Raw genomic sequence first — 24,119 nt, 5'->3', positions numbered from 1 at the left:
GAGGAGGTCTTATCTTCAGAAACCCAGCTGCTCTTCCAGCTCATAACCTAACAGTTTACAGCTTAATAGTTGCTTTTTGCTTTATTCCTTCACTCAGTCCTGGCCCTTGAAGAAGGCGATTTAAAGAATGGAGCCTAATTATTCTCCACTAAATGGAAATGCCTCCTGTAGGCTTAAAACTGCTCTTGTTCTTTTTCTACTGTAGCAATAATGGTGAATCCTCTTTATTTGCTACCCAAATATTTTTCCTTCATCTGTTGCATTCTTTCAGGGTTTTTTTTTTCCTCCCCAGCATCCAGTTTATTTTTAGCATTCTTTTCTGATAAAGCGTTTCAAGCAAACATGGATCCGATAATATTCATGCATCTTCAGTGCTTATGGACAAAGTAGTTGCAGCTTTCCAAAGTTGTATGTATGTACAAAAACCACTGTCTCTTCTTGAATTTGTTTTTCTTTTACTGTGTTCTTTGGTTTCCATAGCAGAAATGCCTGCTCTGTTCTTAAGACATTGTTTTTTTCCACTAGGATCATCAATGTTCATTTCAAACACTCACATATTTTTCTGTCATATTTTCCCCTTTTTTTTACTTCTGACCCATTCAGAGAAACGCAGTTGGACTCTATCCATATAAATGAAAAAATGAATAAATACAATTTTCTGTGGTCACAGGCATTGTAGTGTACTGAGATTTTGGCACAGATTGATTTAAATCACTAAGTAGCAGAACATGTTTTAAAGAATAAATTGATTTGTTGTCTCTTACTTGTATTTCATTTCCTACAGCAAAGTCAATTCATATTGTTTTGTAAACAATATCTTGATTATCCTCTAAATAAAGCCTGTATATCAATTTTGATATTATTTTTTTGCTAATAAAGTAAATAGACTGTATAAGTTACTAAGCAATTATATAAATTAACATAATGTATTTAGATTTTTAATGTTCATATCTTCTACTTTTGGAAAATAGGCAATGACATCTCTTATTTACTAGATGGTTAGGTTTATAGCCATGATTTGTATCAAGCTGGTTTTAAATGGAAATGGAAATCTAATTAAAACATGGAAAACAATATTTAAAATAGCTTCTTACTATTTTAAGCTACTAGATATATGAAGGAAAATATTTATAATGTACAAAATATATTTTAGAAAGGAAGTATCATTTCTTGTTAATAAATGAAGTTGACTTTCTCTAATCACCATGTCATTTTAAAATTTTTATGCAGCGGATTTCAGCGTTACGTATCTATTTCTTTAATCATAGACTACAGGAAGATGTTTGTTTTTCAGAACTCTGAAGGAACTAGGTTTGGGTTGCACTAAACCGAACCAGCCTAGAGTGAGGTATTCCTTCTGTACCTGCAGAAGAGATTAGAGCAATGGAAAGGTATTTATTGTTTCAGAGCATTTCAGTTCCAGTTGCTTCACCCATTAGAACAATCCTCAAAGCTTTAAAGAAACCAAAGCAAAAGAAGCCAATAGAATGATAATATTTTTACGTAAAATTGAAGCAATTATAGATATAAGAAGTATGGCCTCTAATAAACCCTGTCACAATTTCAGGGTTCGTTGTTAAAAGAAAAATGAATGAAAGCACAAAATTAATATAGAGCTATGGTTTTTTTTATTCCTGTGCTGTATTGTGACTGACGTTAACAGTTGTAGTATTGAGCATCATCAGTTAGTGTTGCCAAACCTCTCCAGGATGAACTTTATCACAAAAATAAATAAGGGAGACTCCTGGATAATGTCCTAGATCAGAGTAATGAAAATCAGAATTTCCCACTTGAACGAGAAGGTAGTAGGAGTTGCAGTCATCCCGGAGAACAGGAATAGGTTTTTTGTGACAGGTCGTGTTGTATCCTCTCTTAGGAGGGACAGTGAAGTATATAAGAGTTTCCATTCTTTAGGCATTTTTAAATTTGTTCTGTTCTCCTCTCCTTAACTCAGGAGTTTCTGTGCTCACGCTATTTCTGTTTTTTTCTTCAGTTTTTTGACTCTCAGCCTTTGCCAGAAAACAGTAAAATAATTCTTTTCAAAAGAAAAGACAAAAGCTGGGTAATTTGAAATGTCAGGTTTTTATTTTGGTGTAGGTGTTCTTTGTCTCAGGAGCTTAGCTATTGCAGTGATTTAGATTATATAAACCAGCTATTGTTTGTTTTCTGCTGACACTTTGCTGCTCCTTTAAGTTGTCTTTTTTGATAGTAAGCCTTGCTCATCATGTGGAAAAGATTGATCCAAACCAGGTGATGCTGTAAACTCAGAACCTTTTTTGTGTTGCAGCTTCTTTGTATATTTCAACAAATCCTTCAAGTGTAAGGGAAAAAAAATGGCAAATATCAGTTATAAATCTTGTGACAAAATAGGATTTGTCTTATCTGCTAATGAAAATTTTTAATCTAATATGAAAATTATCTTGACATAATTCCAATGCCATAAACCAGAGTGTATTGTCTCTGAGGTAAGTATTAATTATTTTTTCTTTAAGTGTGAAAACAAATGTTTAATATCGCATGCATCTTATGGTGGCCATTAATTATTGATAACTAAATTGTCTCTTCTATCTTTTTTTCTTACAAACACAAAGAAAAAATCATTACAATATTTCTTCTATGGAACATTGCTAAAAGCAAGGGAGTTAGAATGCTACTTCAGGTGTCTGTTCATCCCACTGAAGGACAGGAGCAGAAAACCATAGACAAACAGAAAGATTGGGCTAAAATTATTTCTGGCACGTGTCTGGGCAGATGCTTTAAGTGTCTTCAAACTATTCTGGTAGGTGTGTGAAGTATGGCAAACCTATGCAGCTGCAGAGCATTATAAAGAAGGCATGTCAACATGCAAACCAGCTTTGAGTAGCACTGGAAGACAGACTGAGTCAGCAGAGGAGAATGGAAAAAAAAGCTGCTTAATTTCTGGATCCATGCTAATGCTGTTTTAGCTGGGCTGTCTTAGGACAGTAGTGAGAGTAACAGTAATGCAAGGCATTAAGAGTGGAAAGGTTTTTACAGCCCTTTTAGTCAGGATTGCTGACTACCAAGACTAATAGGATCCTCCAGCTATTTTCACAGCTTTCATATCTGTTTAATAAAGCTGTTTTTTTTTAAAACAATTAATCATATTTCCTGTTATTTTTAACCAGGAGGCTTTTTCTGAGTCTCACACAACATGTATTCGAGAGGCTGTTTAATACAAGTACAGTAGTATTTGTTCATTAAAACATGTATTATTTAGAAGGCTGACAAGTAGCAGTGTGTATTACCTGAGAGACCAGAATTCCTCTTTGCAAGATATTCCAGTCTACCCATTAAGCAGGAAAGTGTGTGTACTTAGCTTTACCAAGAAGTACTTACAAAATAGATGAGTGTGGCCCCTAAGAAGCCATTATAATCCGGCATGAAGTTACGTATTTATAAATATTTCTAGAACGCAGGGTCATCAGTGCCTCTTGTATAAATACATGTTTAGACACATAATAATCCATTAAAATGTCTTGGTGAGGAAGATAATTTTTGTCTAGCTTCTGTGTGAAGACCATAGTTAAACTGTTTCCGTTACCTTTCAGGACCTGAAAAGCAAAATATGCAAGGCCTTCAGAACGCACAGAAAGGGTTTGATGAAGTACAAATATTTGTGAAGCAATGCATTTATTTAGAATGTGCCCAGATTTTCAGCTCATCTGGACCTCAAGATCAGTTGAATTTCTTAGAGCAAGCTTTTTGTTTTCCAGGCATTTGCCTTTTTTTTTTTTTCCCCTGTCCCCACCCTCAGGACTTTCCAAGATATAGGGAAGATAACGCCCATAACAGTGTTCTGATTTATTTTTTTTTTCTTTTTATCAAGTTTGCCCAAAGCAGACATCTGAAGAAATGTCTTCCAATCGTGATTCGAGCCTTACTAATGCACCAGTGCAAAGCAAGCTAGTATCTTCCTTCCAGCAGCACACAAAGAAAGCACTTAAGCAGGTAAGCTTGTATTGACTGATAATCAATTGGCTTCCCTTTAGCATGTTTGTCAGTCTTATACAAATAATATCTCAGCAGAATTTCAAGGCATTTCTGAGGATTTTTAGTGCTTTGTTTAGTGGTGTATTGCTGGGGTGTTTTTCTTCTATTTTTTTACCGATGGTGCAGTCCTGCTATTTATTGTGAGTTTGATGGTTTTTTGAGTGCTTTTCAAGTAAGCACAGTTGTTCATATTATCACATCCCTGTTTTTCCTATGTAAGTATTTGTGTTGGAAATTTTATGTGAGGCTTAAAATTAAAAAAAAAAAAAAAGATTTTGAAAGAAGTTCTGCAGATAGTTAAGAATCTCAGTATACTTGTTGTTCAGTTTTTCTTTATGGCCTGTGAAGTAATTTTTCTTTCATACTGTATTTGACACTACAGTGTGTAAAAGTGGGGTAGTTTTTGTTTTTTGAATAACTTATGATTTGGATGATTTAGGTTGCATGATAAGTAGTAAAGCTTAGCAAAAGTATCTGACTTTCAATAATCAGCTGTTAACTGAAAGCATAACAATGTGAAAATTATTTTTCCACAGTGCCAAATTAGTTCAGATTGCAGCTGGGCAAATGAAAAAGAAAAACTAAAAAAATCATAATTAAAAAAAAATGTCATTATTTCCTCACAATTTTGAGTATGTAGGAATTGTTTTAGTCTTGTAAAGACTACAAAAATTTAAATACAACTTTTCTAAAGTGTTTAGTGTAATGAGATGTTGTTGTTTTAATTTTTCTCATAGCTGCTCTCTTAGTTGTGGTTAACAGAGGTCTAGTATTTCATGGGGTAGTTTATTGCCAAGTTGTTGATTTAGGCTTAAGTTAAGCAAAGCCTGTCCACATCTCCTCGAAACACTTAAGTATTTCTGCTTAGTTTTTCATGCAGTTTGATTTTAAATCTACTAAAATTAATAGACCTTTATCATTCACATAAGGTTATCTTGTACTTAGAGGTTTTGAGGACTGGAAAGGATTGTTAGATTGGGGTCTCACATCTCTTTGGTCAGGAAAGTTCAGCAGTGGGCAAAAAGCAGCTCACTAACTGTGTGGATAGTTGTGAAAAAGACACACTTTTTGGAAACTCTTCTATACAGATCTTTCGTGATACGTGAACTTCCTTAGGAGTCGAGGGAGCAGGCAAAGGGAAAGGAGGGGGAAAAAAGAGCAAACCCACAAATGTTTGAACTGGTATAACTGTTTAAACTCCATCATTTGTCACTTAGCAGATGTATAGAATTTTTAAAAGGGCAAACTAATCAGAATAGCTTCATTAATATAAAAAGTCATAAAATTGATGGAAATCTTTGAAAACATTCCCTAAGGCAGTAGAGTTAGGGCAACATCAGAAAGTTAAGTAATCGATAAAAAGAAATTAGTTTTAATTAAGTTGATGGTAATTAGATCCTGTACTTCAGAGTATGAGAGTATTTTTACAGCTATCAGTAAAATGTTTTCTCTATGTACAATATTAGACAAATGGACATTTGTATTGTGGAATAGTAGAGGATTTTTGCTTTGTTTTCTCTGAAGTTTCAGGTGTTGGCTACTGCCATATACACGCTGCAGATTTTATTTAATTTGATATTGTAGCAGAGATGAATAAACTTTAACAGTGATTTTATTTATAAAATTGCTGTTGGACATTTATTCTTTCACTTTCCTATCTTTCTATTGCTTTTATGGATATGTAATACCTAACATTTGTACAAAGAAGAACCTGTAGTACCTTTGAATACACAAGAAACTTTAGACAGTCGTATGCAATGCTCCTCCAACTGATACTAGCTTACTGGTTCCATGCTAAAGTAACAGAAGATGAGCCATCATCACGCTCTCAGCAAGTGCGTATACTATATAAACACATATATACTGTGTATATGTCATAATGGGGTCTTCCCTAGCTATTGCTTTTTTTCTATTACTAAACAGTCTTCATAGAATGAAAACCTACAAGACAGTCTTTCAAACAGTTTCCTACTCAATTTATTTAAAAACAGTGGGTTCTTCACATTAGCTTCATCTTGTGTGTATTTGTTTTGTAATCCATTGAAATTAAAGTGAGAGTCAAGTTGATAATGTGCAATACTGCTTGAAGATCTGAGCTAGAATTAGAAGATTTTCTCCACTGTTTATCTACTTACGAACCACTCTAGTCATATGTAATTCTCTTTAAAGTATGATATGCTGGATTTACATATGATTTGATATTTAATGAATTCTAGAGGTACATTCCTGGGTTTAGATTGCAGAGAGCAATCTCAAGCTTCCTTGTAACAGCCTGCATTTTAGGATGTTCTCATGAATCAAATTAGTCACAACAATGCACTTCTTGGCCTACGCTAGGAGCTTGGAGGAAAGGGCATTTTCTGAGCCCTAGTTCTTGGTCTTGATTTCTCTCAGGTAGAAGTGGGTCTGGGGTACTTTGCAGGGGCTAAGGAGGTTTGCAGTTGCAGTGGGCTCTCACAAGGTCTGTGTCACAGTTCAGACCTTATCTCCTCACCTTTCAAAGGCTGGGCTGCCATTTTGGTCTGGAAACTTTCTAGCTTCACCACCTTCCGTGGTGTCCTTGTTAGGAGAAAGGTTTTGAGTGTTTTACCCCTGAGTGTGTTTCATGCTTCTTTTTCGTTTTTGAGGGAGTTTCAATTTTGCTCTTGTATAGTTTCTGAGAGTAATGTCCAACAAAATTATTCCCATTCATGAGGGTTTAGACAAAAGAGTCTATGGAGTAGAGCTGCCTTTTATGCTTGGCTTTCTGATGGCAGATTTTACAGACTTCTGTTTCCCTTTTGCTGTTGGAAGTGCTTGGGTATGTGTGCCCAGCTGTTGCTGATCTAGTACCTTTGAAAAGAAGGTTTATGGCATGCTGTCACACGCTGATTTCCTATCAGTACTGATCAGTTCCATACTGATTTACTTCATTTTCACACTCGAGAGTTTTGGCATGCAGACCCATGTAAGGACCTCTTCCTGGGAAAGTACTGAACTACATCTGCATCTGCTAGCAGTGGTACACAGTCACACTACTGTGTGAATTATTCTTGCTCTGGACAAGGCTAACTCAAGCACGGACATCAAGTCATGGCATAGTATCTACCATGCTCCTCTCTGGTCCAGTTTCTGTTCCATTGACTTGAGGTGATACTTTTTTTTGGAAGTCTTCGCTATGTACAGATTTGTCTGTATCTATCAAGATGTTCTTGGAACATTTCTCAGAAGAAACAATCATACCTGCAAACTGGCCTCACATAGGTAACACTGAGCATGTGTGAATATCCAGGACATTGAGGTGGTGTTAGTGTCTGTTGGACTGTGATAGCCAAGTATAAGAGCACCTTGTCCATCAGTGTACCAGTTGTTTCCTGGGGCAGTACCAAGAGAGGATAAAGAACTTGAAGATGCACTATACCGATGTCTGGGATGATAGTAGACCTCCCAGACATGGAAGAAAATCCTGCCTCACTTTTGGCACTTTGGAATCAGCACCAAGAAGGGTACCCATAAATTTTCTGTTGGGAGAAGAGAAGGATACTCCATTCAGACTCAGGATCTGAATACAGACCAGGACATGTCTGAGACTGTGCTGGGCATCCAGATCTCTTTGTAGAGACAGAAACTCCAGAGACAGCAGCCAAGTGGGTTTGGGAGGAGAGAAGCTCAGGAAATAAGGGAATCTACACAAGGTATGTTACTGCCGTGGTTTGTTTTTTTTTTTTTCTTAACTTTGGGCTTTGTCTGCATGCTTGGTGGCTGGGTTCATATATGTGCCACTATTTTATTCATAACATGGGTAGATGCAGTTTTTTATGGAGAAGGAAGGCACCCATCCATATGATGTGTTCTTATAGTAGAAGTGGCAACTCCACACCCCTTTTTTTCCAGTGGATGCTGTCAGGCCCCAAGCAATAAGAGAGCTGTGGGGAAGTCACGGTTTGGCTCATGCGTTGCTTCTGAATTATAGGACGTTAGAACTCGAAATAACATTTCAGGCTGACTTTTCTAGCACAAGTGTAATTATTATTAGAAACCAACCTACAACCTGAAGCAACAAGAGACTAAATTTCAGGGCAGAATGGTGAACAGTGTAATTTAGCCCTTATTTACCCAAATACACAGGACTAGTTTATCAAGATTTCTTTGTTTGTTTGTTTTTTAAGGACACGGGTGTCCAAGTGCCTAGGTTGGCACTGAAAGTAGAGTCCTGGTCTCCCTTGATGCTGGTGTGGATTTGCTTTCCTGTCTTCAGCTCAGGCACACTGCTTACCTTGCTTTGAGAGAAGAACAAGAGCAAACTCACCAGTCTTGCTCCCTCCACACTCATTCTGTTAGGTCTTCTTTCCTTGACTACAGCCAGATGCAGGTTATCTTGAAGCATTTTACTGTCCGTAGAAAGTAATCCAGTATGAGTCTGTCTGTGGTGTCTGTCCTTTGACTCATTTGAGCAACTACTCACTCACATGTTCTCATATAAGCCTAATATATTTCCCTGCCCTCCTTTCCCTTCCTTGCCCCCAGAGAAACAAAGGTGACAGAGGAGATCATTGTGATTATGTCCTTATGACTTAGAATTTGAGAACAGGGTGTCTTCCTGAAAGGCTCTGAAAATCCACTGTGAGCTGAGGTGTTTTTTGTACTGAATTCCTCGGTATAGAGGCTTTGCTGCAGTTTCTCAGTGTCTCTGTTAACCATTCTCCTATGTTTCATTTCAGATGCTACAAATTTACCAAGGCCACAGTTGGAGAATACTGGTTCCCTAGCTGAAGCATTTGATCAGATGTCTGGCAACATAAGTGATGATTCTTGACAAATTTTCCTGTCAACAAATGGAAAACAAGGAAAACATGTTGCTTTTTGACTTCTAGAGAGACATGGGAAGGGACAGTGGAATTTACAAAATGCATTCAGGAAAATGGAAGTTCGAAGATGATAAACTAAACTGATTTTCTGATTGCCAAGACAAGTCTAGGGAAGAGGACAGAGAAACTATGGCAGGGAGACTGCATAATGGGGAAAAGAAGCTGGAAGAGCAAGAGTTCCAGCAGGAGCTCTTCAGGGAGTACATGCATTGCCCGAAGGCAGGCTGCACGGTATGTCCCTCTAAAGGTCCCTATGCATGGGCAGCATGTTCCAGCTGCTCAACACAGTGCTTTGGTAAGACGCAAGACAGTGTTTATGAGACTTTCTTCTGGGTCGTCCCCATGGTCCTCAGCCCTTACCTGTGATGGAAAGAAAGGGACAGGAATCCACACAATCCCTGTATTCTTTTTTGTACCGCTTTTTAATAACTAGCTCCCAGTTGCTGGGGCATTCTGCTTTTTTGTTTTTCCTCTGGGGTTGTTTGCATAGCATGCTTCTTGCAGCGCTCCTGCTTGTTTTCTTTTTTAATAAATGTATTTTCCAGAACTTCTTACTCTGACAAATAACTAAGAATAATTTTAAAGCAACTTTAGAACAGTACCATGTTGAAGTGTAGTTGCCCCTCTACCTCACTGTAGGACAGTGTCCCTCACTTAAAATATGTCCTGGCATGAACATTACCTTTTGTTAAATCTACCACTGCTATGTAGTGGAATCTTCTTCCCAAATATAGGTCGAAAGCACTCTCTTTCGTCTGTTCTGTAGATGCAGTTGCTTGTCCCAAGTCTCAGACAATCAAGCTGATGACAGTGGCCTGGTTGTAGGCATTGCATTTGTCTGATAATGTTTTTCTTCAAGTAATGTGGGGAACTATTTAAGATGGATTGGTCATTGCTACTGTATTAATGACAAATATCATCACTGGAGATGAGAGTCCCAGTCAAGCTTTTCCAATGATGTTACATGATTTTTCCATATAGTGGCAGTGGGGGTCTAAGTGAATATCTTCTTCTGGGCCATATGAAGAGAACAGCTTTTGATTTGAATACTTTATAGCATGAAATTATACCCAGGTGAAAATGAATTATGTCTTGATTTTGAAGTGCATCCCAGAAATGGTTGGCCTTCTCAGGGAAAGACAGGAGCTGGAACAGCTCACAACTCTTCAGAGCTCTAGGAAGCCTTCTCCAAAATGCTGACAAGCAGTTATCTACAAATGCTGTTCCAGGAGCTGTTGGGTAGGTCCCCAGAAGGCTGTGTGGACATGTGGCAGAACCCAGGCTGAAACAGGATGTCTGGCAGAAAGGCATTACACTCTAACTGCTTACATTGGTGCAATGTAAATTGGTGCACCTGTTTCTCTGAGAGGTAATATGACAAGATTTTTTTATCTGGAGAATGGGAGTCTAGCCCTGAAGCCCCCCACTGGATGCTTTGGACCCTGTGCAGAGTATGTTTGCAAATTTGACCTAATGGAAAATGTTGATTACTGTTTTAAGATTTTGTATTGACTTTGCTATCTTTATTTTAGTTGGTTTTTAAACTGCTTTCTACAAACTGTTTCCTTACCTATATGTGCTTTGTTGTGCCAAGAAACAAATTTTTCCATAAAGCACTTTTCACTTTTCCGCTGATAGATATTATTAGTTTAATACTACACAAACAATTTTTAAAAAAAACACCCAACACTCTTCTCTTTGGAAAGAAGTGTCACAGAGTCAATGCATATGCCATCATCATTCCCATTCACATGCAAGTCAGAACAGACGATGAACACATCACGTGTTTTTTTTGTCCTTCTCTTGTTTCAGTCATTGGTAAAGCCACAAAAGTGTTTACTTTGCAGTCTGTCATGATCTGCAGCAACTGTAGCTGTGAATGCATTATTGTAATCCTATAGAAGATAGTGCTGGCTTGCAGGTGTACAGACACACACATAGATACACACATCTCTCTGTCTCTGCACCACAAATGTCCAAGCACTTTAGTTCAATGTTGGTTAATAAACAGATAAATGTTCAGTTGTTAATGTATACTGTAGCTGTACAGAAAGACCCTGACCACTACTGGGACCTAAAGAACAAATACAGATATAAGTGTCACAGGGTAGGAGGATGGCACTGGACAAGAATAGATGCTTATTCGAGAAGTTATTAGCAGAGTTTGAAAATAAACCCTAGGTCTCCAAACTTCCAGCCTGGTGTTCTACCATTACTCTTCATCTCCAAATGATCGGTTGTGTACACTTGGCACCAATACTGTTATGTTTGGTGTACAAGTCTGGTTGGAAGTAAATTAATTTGCTCTATGCTTTGGAAATGGCCTTTTGTACTTTGTAGCTGTTTCCATAAGGCATCTTTATTATTGTTTTAGCCTTACGTTTGCATGCTTATAACTGAGTACTTGTAATGTATATTTAATATAAGAATTAGTGGCATCCTGGAAATAATAATATGTTTATTCTTCATGATTTGCGATGCTTACTGTTTTATTTTAACTGCTCCGTGTATCAATTAAACAGGTTGCCACTGAGAAATTTTAATTTAAGAGAGACATGGGAATTAAAAGCTGTCTTAATTTTACTAACAAAATGAGGGTGAGAGAGAGGACAAAGACTGAATTTTATGGTGGTGTTAAGTGAATCAGTGATAAACTATAAATCTGTTTCATCTTTGCCAATTTGGGAACCATGACCATGATGTGGAGTTGTTACTTATTTTGTGCAATAGACTTTTCTCAGTGTATCATAGCTTGTGTTTTTCACATGGCAGAACGGAAGAATTCCATAGCTTTACATTTCTGATCCATAATGTGTGAAATTTCAAAGGTTATGTTTCATGATACAAGTTTCAGAATGTAGACTTGACATTTATGGAACAAATAGAAATCTGGGACGATGTTGCTTAATGCAACCAAGTGTTACATATCTTTGTTGTTAATAACTTAATTTTTAACATTCTCAGCATGTCATGCATTTAAGCTCAAATGAAAGTGGTTTGCTGCATTAATGGTTTATCTGTATGCTGCATTTTTTCATTCTGAGTTGAAAAGATGTGGGAAAGAAAAATAATAAAAAAATATCCCAAGCAGCAGTAAAATCAGAGCATAGAGCTTGACATTTTGCTTCTGGTGCTCTTTTGGGGATGTATTTTTCCCCTCTCTCCAGTTACATTTTAGTTTATATTGTTTCCTTTCATTCCTACTTCAAAGACGACTTTATTAGTTTTTACTGAAGAGAGTCAACCATTTTGTCGCATGGCTGAAGAAGTCTTTCCCGTGTTAAGATCAACAAATATGAAATGATTATTCTTAAGAACAGATAATGGCATTCATGAAACCTCCAACACACTGCTATACTCCAGCAGGGGCATAAACTCCCCGAAAAAGAGAAGGAGACTTGCTCTTGTCACCTCTGTATAAAAAACTGCTTGGAATTAGATGATCACTGTTAATTGCATGGTGCTTTTCTTTTGCTGTCTATCTTCAGAGTTTGTGTTTTCTTAATACCCATCGTTTTATGTTATTTTGAGTTCTTTGGATGAAAATGGATTGATAGGTTACTTAAAGATTTTGGCAATAAAAATAATTTCATTAAACAAATTAATTATGCCAAGCCCTGTACAATGACCATGGCAGTGTTATTCAACAGATGGTCACAGGTTCATTTTTATGAATGGGAATATTGGGAATTCTCCATACTCATTATGTGCAAGAGATTCACAGATGTCCTTTGCAAACCTGCTTGTGAAAGGCTGGATGTAAGTACTATATTTTGGTGGTGATTTTAAGAGAGCTTTTAATGTTTAACTTGTATACCACATGAACTTTTACTTTCTTTCTCTCCTTTTTTATTTGTGCGCTGTACAGATAGGATGGTAGTAATGTTTTACAGAATACTTCGACAGTGATCAGTTCTAGGAATTTACAACTTGCAGCTTTTTTAACTCAAGCATTTAGCACAAAGTGAATACATTTGAAATGTAAACTTAGAGTCTCATTAAAGAAGAATATACTTTATGTGAGCTATCATATGTGCTACATGTGTTTCTCTCTTACTTTCCATAGTAAAAATGACACCTTATCATTTGGTAGAATCATTGGCTCTTTCTTGCAGATCTGTAGGAAGCCCAGCTAGGAGGTTATATATCTCTAAATATGGATGAGATGCAAAAGGCTGTGTCAGTAAAAGATGCGAATGTGGTTTTTGTTAGTTACTGTTTCTGTATCTGCAGTGAGATCTGGAACGATTTTTTTTAATAAGTTATAAAATTTCTCATTTTCTTCAGTGCTAGTTACAAATCTGACTCATCTACTTCATGTTTTTTCCCTTCACCAGAAGAGCCAAAACTAGAGATTTATTTGGTCGTGGTGACTAGGAAAGCACTCAATTAGCTTGGTACACTAAAAGCTCAATACAGCAAAGTGTTTCCTGTATGTTTCACTTTAAGTAATCCCATTGACTTCCCAGCTAAGTAGAATTAATCTTGGGATACAAGATTCTTGTCTTATCCTACAGTAGTCTTGTATCCTAAAATTAATATCCCTCAGGCTAAGTGTAGAGAAGTTATATATTCATCCTCAGCAGAGACTGCACAGAGTGTCCTTGGTTTATACTTAACTCCTTCTGGTGTTTGGCTTTACTAGTAACTAGGCATCAGTTGGCAATTTCGCCCTCTGCTGGGTTGCTCCTAGTGTTGTCTTGCAAAGACTTGTCTATCCAAAATTTCAGACCCTGCAGCTTTAAATTCAAAGGAGATTTTAACACAAAATTGTTGTGATTAGCTGGGAATAATACGTCCCACTAAACAGGATGACTGAGCAAAGTCTCAGCCATCTCTTTACCCTGCAAATCAAGTGTTAGATTATTTACTTGATACTTTTTTACCCCCCTCCCCTGCTTTCCTTTGACATGTCTTTCCTGTGACAAATGAAAAGATAGAGAGGCATAGGGAAGATTATTTGTTTATTCTCTGGGCACAGCATAATTCATTGACACTTTGTGTTGAAACTTTGACTTAGATTTTGATGTCCACATGGTTTTAATTTTTTGTCCATTCTACAACCTGTCTTTCAGGTGTCCACATGTGTGTAGCTTTATTGTCAGCTTGAGTCATCCTGTACAGACTGATTTCCAAACTTAACTATGGGCCCTGCATGGTGATCGGTTCCTTGTGTTGTGAAACTGGAGGAGGTGGAGGAGGGACTGGCAGTGAAACAATGAATGTTAGGGAAACAGAAACCTTGAAAAGCAAATGTGTGTCAAAGGAAAATGGTGTCTTTTAAGGTTTGTGCTTGATCCTGTAGGTGCTTAGCCTGTAGCTCAAAAGTGGGCTATGCCTCAAAGTAAATAGTTCTGGTAGCAACGTTTGCCTGCCCCCAGCTGTGTTCCCCGCTCTTGTGGCTCTGAGTGTCCAGGGAGTGCTGGGATGAGCTGTGCTGTCTTGCATTAGTGCTCTGTGAGCACCTGCTTCTTGGAAGTGCCAGATCAGTTGCATAAATGTGTGCTTAAGGTCTGCAAGTGGCCTTCCTGTAGCACAAAAGAAGGTAAGTGGTGCGCCTGACAAAGATTGGGTACCGCTGCACCTAAGGTATATGAATGCTGACTACCTGTCATTGATGGAGGATACACTGCTGCTTACTTTCTCTCATTTGTGGGAGTTCAGTCTAAAGCATTGAAAACTAATTGTGAGGCTTTACAAAGAATCTACCTTTATCACAGTGGCTATATAAATCGTTAAAATGGTATTTCCTTATGGATGCTGGCAACAACGCTATGGTCCCTGGTAGAGGTGGAAATTGTCTCGAAAGGTCAGGAGGAGGCCGGAGGAGAACATGGGGCATCGTTTGGGCTCTTACTCATTTGTGTAGGGAGTTTGACACTGAGGATGGATATTCTCTTTGCTCTTCATCAGGCAAATCAGGCTGTGGGGCACAACAATACAAAGTTTGGGTTGTGGTTATATTGGTATGCTGTTAGTGCAGAAGTTGGCTGTCTTTTCAGTTAATTTTTAGTGGACTGTTTCTAACTGTCTCAGTGGTATTACTATTAAATAAGGATCACCTGGTTTGACACTTAGCTTGGCAGGACGCTGAGGGTCATTTTTGGAATTTTGGGGAATTTTTGAGAAATGTTAACATTTTGTGATTTTTCTGTCCACAAGTCTGGTTGTGCTTGCTAAATACCACTATGAATTTTCTGTCTCAAAAATGTGTGAAGTATAGGCTGTTCTTCGTGGCTTTCTGCTTGCTTCTTTGCTTCAGTGCAGATCTGACCAGCTTCCTCTCTTTGTTTGATTTCAAGTGTGCTAATTTGCTTTTTATTGCACAGTGCTTATGTGTCTTTTAAGAAGCGTACTATAAAAGGGGTTAATCGATGAAATAGCTTTTGTGTGGCTTGGTGTATTTTATGTTCTGTAGTGTGTTATTTAGAGGAATAGAGTGATATTGATTTCTTTTTCAGATTTTTTTTTATTTAGCTATGTGAACATTTTGGAAAGATATTACAGATTAATTGGAGTTACAGACTTAAACCTTATAAGGCATCAGTCATTCATGCTCATAAACCTACAGGGATAATTCATATCAAATATGTTCCTTGTTGATAGAGTATTACTTTAATAAATCCCCCCCAAGATCATAGCATGAATCACAGTTATAAAAAGAGAGTGCACAGTAAGATTGGAGAAAAACAGACAGGAGGATTGGAGAGATCTGTATTAAGCCCAGCCCATTCTGATTAATTCCAGAATTTTAATGCTTGCAAATATATTAATTAGCAAGTATTCATATTTGTATGTTTTAAGATCGTTTGAATCAGATATAATTTTCCATATAAAACAGTCTGACAGGTATTTGCTATTTCTAATCTTTAAATATTTTGTATTACGTTATCAACCCTGTATTCGATCCATTTATGAAACACAAAGCACTCCCATTTGTAGAGATTTATTCTTGTATCATTTTTCCCCAGATTTGCCAGAACACCATCATGTTCGTGTTCTGAAGGTTAATGCCCAAAGTCAAGCAGACAGAAGCCAAGTGCTGCAAGGTTTCCAAGATTAGGACTGATTCCCTTCACAAAAATAAATGATTCCTGCCATGTTCAGTGATTTTGTGCAGCACTACTCACGGCTGAGTGAGTGCATCAATACTGTAGTCCTTACATGCTGTACATACTGATGACACTCTGTGTTAACTTGATTGACTGAGCAGTATACTGGAGAGGATGCACCTGCGAGAGATGTGCAGACATATATATTTTTATTCTGGTTTTGAAACATTTATTTTACTTTTTTTTTACTTGGAAGTCTTAGTTTCACATTCCATGGGTTATCATGTTGTGCTGTTAAGGTAGAGCAAACAGTTACGTGCTTCTTTGTTGTCAAAACTGTATTGGAAAATGATCTAAGGTGCATCTTCTTTCTCTTTATAACCAAAAGCCTGATTTTATATTTTAAAGGAAAATGACATAAAGGGGACGAGTGTGAAGTCTGGCAAGTCAGTAGCTATGTAAATTATGCTTATTTTAAGAGATTCAGTTTAATGGTAGAGAAACGTCTCGTGTAATTCACTTATGAGCATTATTTTTTGTTACATTTTTATGTTTTGTTATCGTTTTTGTAGGCTTTAAGACAACAGCAGAAAAGAAGAAATGGAGTCTCAATGATGGTAAACAAGACTGTTCCTCGTGTTGTTTTGACACCATTAAAGGTGTCTGATGAGCAGTCGGATTCACCTTCAGGTAAATAGCTAAAGGACCATTTGCAAGATCAGCTCTAGTCACAGAGCCTTCCTCTGAATCAGCTGTGTAGCATACAGAATTTGGAACTGCAGAAATAATATTTCCACTTGGTGGCTTTGTTTAACATCTTCATTTCCTTATCAAATCTGGTGTCTCAAGGATGGAGATTTTTCTTTAATAAAGGACCAAAGGCACACAGTAAAATGACAATTGGCAATAGCAGCAGCTTTAAAGGAATGAAAAGTAACATTTTGTTTGGCTCTGGAACTCTAATGGACGACCACATGCTGGTATTCAATGCCATAAAAAGGGGAGGGGAGGGAAAAAAAAAGGCAAGCTTCTCTGTGAATGTGAATTTGTGTCTCAATTCTGCCTTGCAATACTTGGATCCTTTTGTTAGCTTTTCTAATTCTGCTACCATGCTTATCACTGCAGCATAACCTTGACCTTTAGTTCTGGTGGTTAAGTTGCTTCATTTTAAGATATTTCTATGTCTATGTTTAACACAAATTGACAATTGTATTTCCAGGCATATCTCTTCTACAAACGTTTCTTTACGAAGAAATGATCTTTTTTCGCCTTCAGACTGCTTTACTGCCCCATAACTTGAGGTTAAAATATTTTTAAAGATATCTCTTGGGCATTATAGGAAAATGTTATTTTTATTAGATTAGTGAACATTTTTATTGACTGCAGTGTTCAGTAAGCTTTAGTTTTCAGCACTTAATTGATTTATTGGGCTTTTACTTCCATTTCCTCTGATGATGAGGAATTGTATTGTGACCAGAAAGGTGTATTGCCTTTCAGCAAGTAGATGTCAATTTTTTTAAAATCCTATTTTTGTTTTGTTTACAGTGTAGGGGGAGCTGGGGGGATTGTTGATAAAAGTGCATCAGTATCATGTTTGGGGGGTTTTATTTTTTCCTAAGGATCTGAATCTAAAAATGGTGAAGCAGATGGTTCTGATAAGGAGATGAAACATGGGCAAAAGTCTCCAACTGGAAAACAAACAAGCCAGCACTTAAAGAGGTTAAAAAAATCTGGTTTAGGTGAGTAGGAGTAAAATAAATATCTTACTTGTTATTGTAATACTGATATTTTTCTAAACTCTGTGTTCTCTTTAAAAGTTTTATTTTTCTGGTTTATCTGTCCCTTTTTCAAACTCAGCAGCTGACCGTTTCTCAAGAAGGCATCTTTCTTTTTGGCTACCTGGAAAATCCATGGGGATTTTTTTTTCCCCCAGAATGCTTTTCTGTAGTTGCTTTTTAAAGTTTGACAGACCTAAGCAACTGCAGGCAGAGAGGTCATTTAGCAATTAGCTTCTGATTGCTGCATTATGATTTTTGGGGGGAATGGGGGCAGGGTGTAGTAAATATTCTGTCTTCCTAGTAAATTTGCTTGCAGTCTAACATGCATTTATTCCCAAAGATAATAGCATATTTACTTATGTACCTGCCCTGTTAGAAGTTAACCTTTTGTCTTCATTTGCATTATTCCATGTCATATAGAGATCTGGCATATCATTTTTGGTTGATACTCTTTCTTTGGTTGATTTGTTTCTTCAGTTGGATCCTTAATTATTTTGAAGCTACATCTCTTGAGGTGGTAGATACAGTTTCTGGTTTTATTTTCTGTGTTTTTTAGCAAGGTTCATGGATGATGATCTGTAATTAATGAAGAATTTTCTCTGAAGAGATGCTAAAAGTAAATTCTCAGTAGCTTCATGTGATAGGCAGATTTTCCTGCTCTGCATGAAATATAATTGGAAATGTTCCCTAAGGAGCAGAAAATGTAGTGTTCACTAAGACTCTTGTCTCAGCTAAAGTAAAGTAGAATAATTATGTAACTGTTTCTTTACCTTTACAAAGGACTTTTTGCATTCAGAAGACAGCTGAATCATTTATTTTGCAATGTGGTCATATTGGAAAAGTTAGGAAACAAGCTTTTTATAGTGTCTTGATTATCCTAAAAATTGTGTGATGTCTGTCTTTGTGGTGATAAGATTGCTCTTCTTTATTAATGATCCGGCCTAGTCCTATTTTTATATACAACGATTCTATAAAATAGCTTGAAGGTACTTTACTTCCTAAATATCATAGGTTGGTTGTTAAATATGCTATTGCCAGTTCCTGGCAAACTGTTTCCTGAAAGCCTTATTGTATCACAGCCTCCCATGAAAGTGTACTTTGGTTTCATATATGATCTTTCTGCAGATTATTCATCAGTCTCAGATGGATAGCTAGTTCTCTATGTTGATCAAATGGCATTATTCAAAACCGAAAACTCTCCTTCAGTATTACAGCTTTTGCTATGCAAAGATACGTTCAATTTTAGATGATTTCCTGTAACTTTTCTCTACATTTAAGACCGAGGTACATCATTTGATGTACACATTCCTCCCCATCCCCAAATATTTCATCAACTGTTGGCTGATAATACCAAATGTAGAGTGAATTCATTAGACTTTTTTGTGGATTTCAAAAAAAATACTCTGGCCTTTTGGGACACCACACTTGGAATGCAGGGAACTTTGTGTAAGGTTTAAGGGTTTCTGTTCTTGTATGTGCTGAAATGTTTCTCTTATGACATAATATTTCTTGGGATACTAATAGAACACTTGTTGAGCATCTTTGAGAATAGGTCCAGTGTCCTATATAGTGCAAGATTCAGTTCCAGACATTGATTGTCTGAAACTCTGCTGATCTGCCCAGCATTCACTGCATGTTGTGTTTGGTAGACTTTTTTAGCTCCCATTAAATATGATGTCTTTCTACCCTTTTAGTTAACCAGTTCTGCCAACTATGTGATTTCTATCCTTTTCCTATTTTGATTTTTATACTTTGATGTAGAACCATGGTGCTCTTGTCCTTTTCATAGTTTCATAGTTAATTCTCTGTGTTGGAGACTAACCTCTTCTTTTCCAAGGATGTAAGCTTGAGTTTCTCTCTCATCTTCCAGGTTCTATTTCTGATCTGGGCAGTAATCCCCCCAAACTCTGGTAGCAGCTAAATTAGGATTCAAAATGTCTTTCTCTGTAGAAAACAATATAAAAAAAACATTGGCATAGGTTTTGTCATAAACTCCCCTCAGAGTTACGATTAGCTACGCAGTAGTGGCATACTCTTGTATTACACAGAACTACTACTTTCCATGCTACTCCCAAATACTTTGCTAAATCTGATTGCAAACTTGAGACTTGCAGTAAAGGTCTTAAATTAGCCATAGGAAGGGTGCAGGAGAGAGAATTTGTTGTTCTTCTGAACAGATTTTGTGGGGTTTTTTTTATAGTATGGCTATGCTGGGCATCCACAGTGAGCTACTGGCCTATTGTCCTAGGAATAATATACATATTTCTTTCACGAGTTGATAAAACCTCCAGAGTAGCTTATATGTGGTAGAAGTCAAATAAATCAGAAAATGTGTGACCCAGGCACATAGAATTAAGTTTGACCTTCTGGTACTGTCTTGCATTTTTCACACTATTAAAATATCTGCCACTGAAGGATGTTACTGACTTTGCAGTCATATATCTTGTTTTAGTTTGGATCATCTCTATGTGTATGTCTTTCCATAGGATATAAAGCATTAGCTGGGGAAAATGTTACTCCAATTTGGGTCACTTAGAATATGGGGCTGTGTATTCTGTATTGATTAAAGAAAAGTATACATACAGGCGTTAAAATCAGATACATCATACTACTTGTGTTACGCTTGGGGACTGTGTTCTTTTTGCATTTAGATTTAGTGGGTGGAACAGATGGTGAGGACAGTTTATTGTGATGCATTCATGAAAATGAGCACTTCTTCCATACAATTGTCCTTTATAACAGGGCGTTCATTTGGTTGTAATGGGGTCTTTGCTGTATTGAAATACAGTATGTTGGAAATATGTGTTGGAAAAGGTTATCTTGTGCTGAGTGCAAAATAATCCTTGTCTCATTCAGTTAGTATTGTCTGCTGGAAAGTAAAAGGAAATTGCAGGAATGTTTCTGGGAGGCTGTGGCTGAAGGGGAGCTTTTAGAATTTACAAATCTGCTGCATTTTCTTTCATTTGTACAATTTGTGGGTGATGTTATAGCCTTTCAGGGAAGACCACTATAGGCCTTCCAAGAAATCTAAAGCATAATTGCATTATTTTTATTAATGTTACTGTTAAGTAGTTTGTAGCATTAGAGAAGTTCCTAATACACAGTATGCCCAAATTCCCCCATTTGTAAAATATATTTATTCTTCTTAATGTGTCAGTTGTAATCCTTGCTGAGAGGTGCTATGTGAATGCCAAATGCCATCATTGCTCATAGCGGTGGAATATTCTTTTCAATTGCTTTTTTAGAGATTCTGTTGGAGTTTGTGTATGATTTAGTTAAGGCCCTTTTTGTAGCATCTTTGAAATATTTGAAAGTACAACAGACTAAAACCTGGAGGAGATTCCTGGGAGGGGTTAGAAGCTTTTGAGTTTTTCCAGCCACCTGGACTCCCCACTTCTTCCTTTTCCGTATTGAGTATCGTAATATGTTAAGACTGAGAGGAAAAAAAGGATTGTAGCAGTATGTGTATACCCTGAAGCAGGTAGAAGTAATTGCTCTTTAAGGAGCTTTAAAAAATACCTTTTAAATATTATCCTAGAAATAATAACAAAACGAGACCAGACAGGACCTTCAGTGGTCATCTAATTTGTTTGTCAGTCATAGGGCAAAATTGGTTATACACCTGTCATTTCTGGCAGGTATTTGTCTAATATATTCTTAAAGATTTCCACTGATGGAGACTGTAATGCCTCCTATGGATCTAATCCAGTGTCTCCTTGTCCTTGGTGGTTGAAAGCTCTCTTTTCCCAGTATCTTAACAGAAATATTTCTTACTGTGCAAGAGTTTAAGCTCGTTACCTTTGCTATCCACTGTGGATAGTGAGAAGATATTGTTCTTTACCCCTGTGCATCAGCCATTTATATATTTCCCCTTCCCTATGGTGAGTCTTTGTCTTAGTCATTCCTGGGTTTGTGTTTTTCCTCACAGACCCTGTTTTCTAAACTTCTTATAATTGCTGCTGCTGCCCTCTGTGTGTTGATCATTTTAGATCATAGGTTCGTATGAAAATCCTGAAAAATACCTGTTTTCAGACACTAATTTAACACATTAAATATTCTTATCTCTATGATCACTGTCCATTCACACAGTTTTTAGCAGGTGCTATGGGACAAGTTACGTAGGCCATAGTGCACTGCAGATGCGGAGCACGACTAAAGAGAAGCTCTCCATAACGATTGATTCACATCAGCCTCGTCAAGCAGCCTTTTGCTTGGAAATAGATGCTTATAATTATGTTGATGACATGACAAGAAAATTTTCTGCTGCTGCTGAGTTGAGTTGGTCTCTTGAGCTGGAAGTAAGAATATGTCAGCTGCGATGTTGACTGGAACATGGATCCTGTAAGAGCTCAAGAGACAAATACAGGGAATATAAAAGAAGCTGTTAAGACACCTAGAAAAGGCTGTTACCCTTCTCAGAGTACTGTTTCTCTGGAGCTTACTGTATTATACAATAAAAGCTAAAAACTAAAAGAGAAGAATTGTTCTTACTCTCTTCCTTTATTTATGTTTAAAGTTATTTCTGTTTATTTACTCCAGGACATTTGAAATGGACCAAAGCTGAGGATATTGACATAGAAACACCAGGATCTATTCTAGTGAACACTAACCTGAGGGCTTTAATAAATAAACACACCTTTGCTTCTTTACCTCAGCATTTTCAACAATACCTCCTGCTTTTGCTTCCAGAAGTAGACAGGCAGGTAAGTAGCATCGTGCAATATTTCTTTCTTTAATGAGACTTTTTTACAGTGTGTTTGCATAGGCTGATTTGTTTGACTAGGAATTGTTCCAGGAAAGAATAAGAAGAAAATTTCCATTAAAAAAAACAGGTAAAACTGTTAGATGTAGAATGACTGTAAAGTTTATCTAAGCATCAACGAGCTCCTGCTTCCTTTCTTTCTGAAAACTGTGCAGCTCCCTGATTTGTCTAAATGAAAACTGGCCAGCAGATCTTCTGAACTGGCCAAATCTCTGAATTAGCTTTTCTACCTATGATGTTGAAGATAAACTTCTTATCTTCAAGACTTTATTTACATTGAGTCTCTTTTCATCTGTGATCTTCCTGGGCACTCTGCCAGCAACGTCCAGGTCAATATTAGTTCTGTTAGTTTCTTCTCCTCACCTTTTACATATGGCTACATATGCATCTGCTCAGCTCCACTGCACTGAATCCATTCATTCACACCCTTCGTAAGGAAGTTTTTGTTCAGAGCTCACAGCTATAGGCTCACACAGGTTGTTAATCAGTTCTTTGGAGGAGAATGATTTGGGGAGTAACAGGGTGGAAATAAACGTTCAGTTTCATGTTGTTTCTTACAATGTTTGGTCCTTTCTGCATTTTTTGGTCAGATTGCAGGCTTCTTAGAGCAAGAAAAAAATCTTTCCAGCATGTCTAGCAGTTAAAACAGCAAAGAGAGCCCAAAACAATTTCATTTACACACTTGCCTCACTTCTGGATTTAAACAGTCTTACCAATTTCAGTGGGGAATACTCATGTACTTAATTCAGACACATGAAGTTACCCAAATAGGGCATTATATTTTTGCAGATGGTCAGTATCCCTCTTTGTATGTAATAACTAGAGAATGCAATTCACTTAAATGATTGATTAAACCCTGCATCTCAAATCAGTATGTTAAATGGCATGGTTTCATTTCTTAAACTGTTAGTAGTTAGTGTCTACCACAGTGTAGTAAGTAGTTAGTGTCTTCCCACAGGGGAAAGCAGTGCAATATGAGACAAAAAGAGAAAGAAAAATTGTATTGATGTACATTTACTCAGCCTCTTATTAAATTAGATACTGTATGTTGTGGACTAAAATGATGCACTTTCATAATGGAATATTTGAAAAAGAATATTAAAACCAGAGCCATAGGAGAAAGAATGTAAATGTATTTAATCTCAAGCACCCACAAGGCAGTCAAAGTCAGTATTGACAAATTTTAAGAGAACCTTTTCCCCTGCTGTAAAACAGATCTTAACTTAGTGCCCAGCAAAAATTTTCCGTAGAGTTTTGAATTTTTTCTCTCTTTCTAGTTAATTTACCAGAAGAGATTAAAAAAAATCTGCTACTTAAAATCATATTTTCTCTCCAACCATCAAAGATCCCAGTGTTCATGAATTGCATTTCAAGTACAGGGGCCTTATTTAGAAGTTTCTTGCTTTAAAATTTTTTTTTAAAAATGGAGGCTCTAGAACTGACAAGCCATTTACCTTCTTATCAGGGTTCTTACAGCAGAGTTTTTGGCAAGAAAATCAAGAGAATATTTGTTAAATTTAATCATACCTCACTAGTTAAAAGCAATGCATTTCTTTTTTATTTTTATTTCGGAAAGCATTCACATAATGCATACATTGCAGGTGTTATTTCAAAGGCCCAACGCTGTTACTTCGTAAGCGAACTAGGGAAAAAAGCAGTTGTCATGAGA

General features: G+C 36.9%; 1 protein-coding gene across 2 annotated transcripts in view; it reads left to right on the top strand.

Annotated features, from left to right (window-relative positions):
• The window catches only part of ASXL3 (ASXL transcriptional regulator 3), a 74,132-nt gene that overhangs the window by 7,328 nt on the left and 42,685 nt on the right, over positions 1–24,119 (top strand). Inside the window, exons 1-5 of one of the 2 annotated variants that reach the window (XM_087754068.1) lie at positions 7,043–7,685; positions 8,712–9,089; positions 16,483–16,600; positions 17,530–17,649; positions 22,228–22,391. In XM_087754068.1, coding sequence (XP_087610194.1) covers positions 8,988–9,089; positions 16,483–16,600; positions 17,530–17,649; positions 22,228–22,391 — 504 coding nt within the window. In that variant the 5' untranslated portion in view covers positions 7,043–7,685; positions 8,712–8,987. Of the gene's footprint in view, positions 1–3,847; positions 3,970–7,042; positions 7,686–8,711; positions 9,090–16,482; positions 16,601–17,529; positions 17,650–22,227; positions 22,392–24,119 lie in introns of those variants that run through there. The other variant, XM_009473095.2, reaches the window with a different exon arrangement.

Source organism: Nipponia nippon, unplaced genomic scaffold (genome assembly GCF_047370975.1).
Source record: "Nipponia nippon isolate SJK-2023a ecotype South Korea unplaced genomic scaffold, ASM4737097v1 scaffold_1, whole genome shotgun sequence".
NCBI classification, from domain to species: Eukaryota; Metazoa; Chordata; class Aves; order Pelecaniformes; family Threskiornithidae; genus Nipponia; species Nipponia nippon.
The sequence above is the reverse complement of the archived record's forward strand: the minus strand, read 5'-3'. Positions and strand labels throughout refer to the sequence as shown.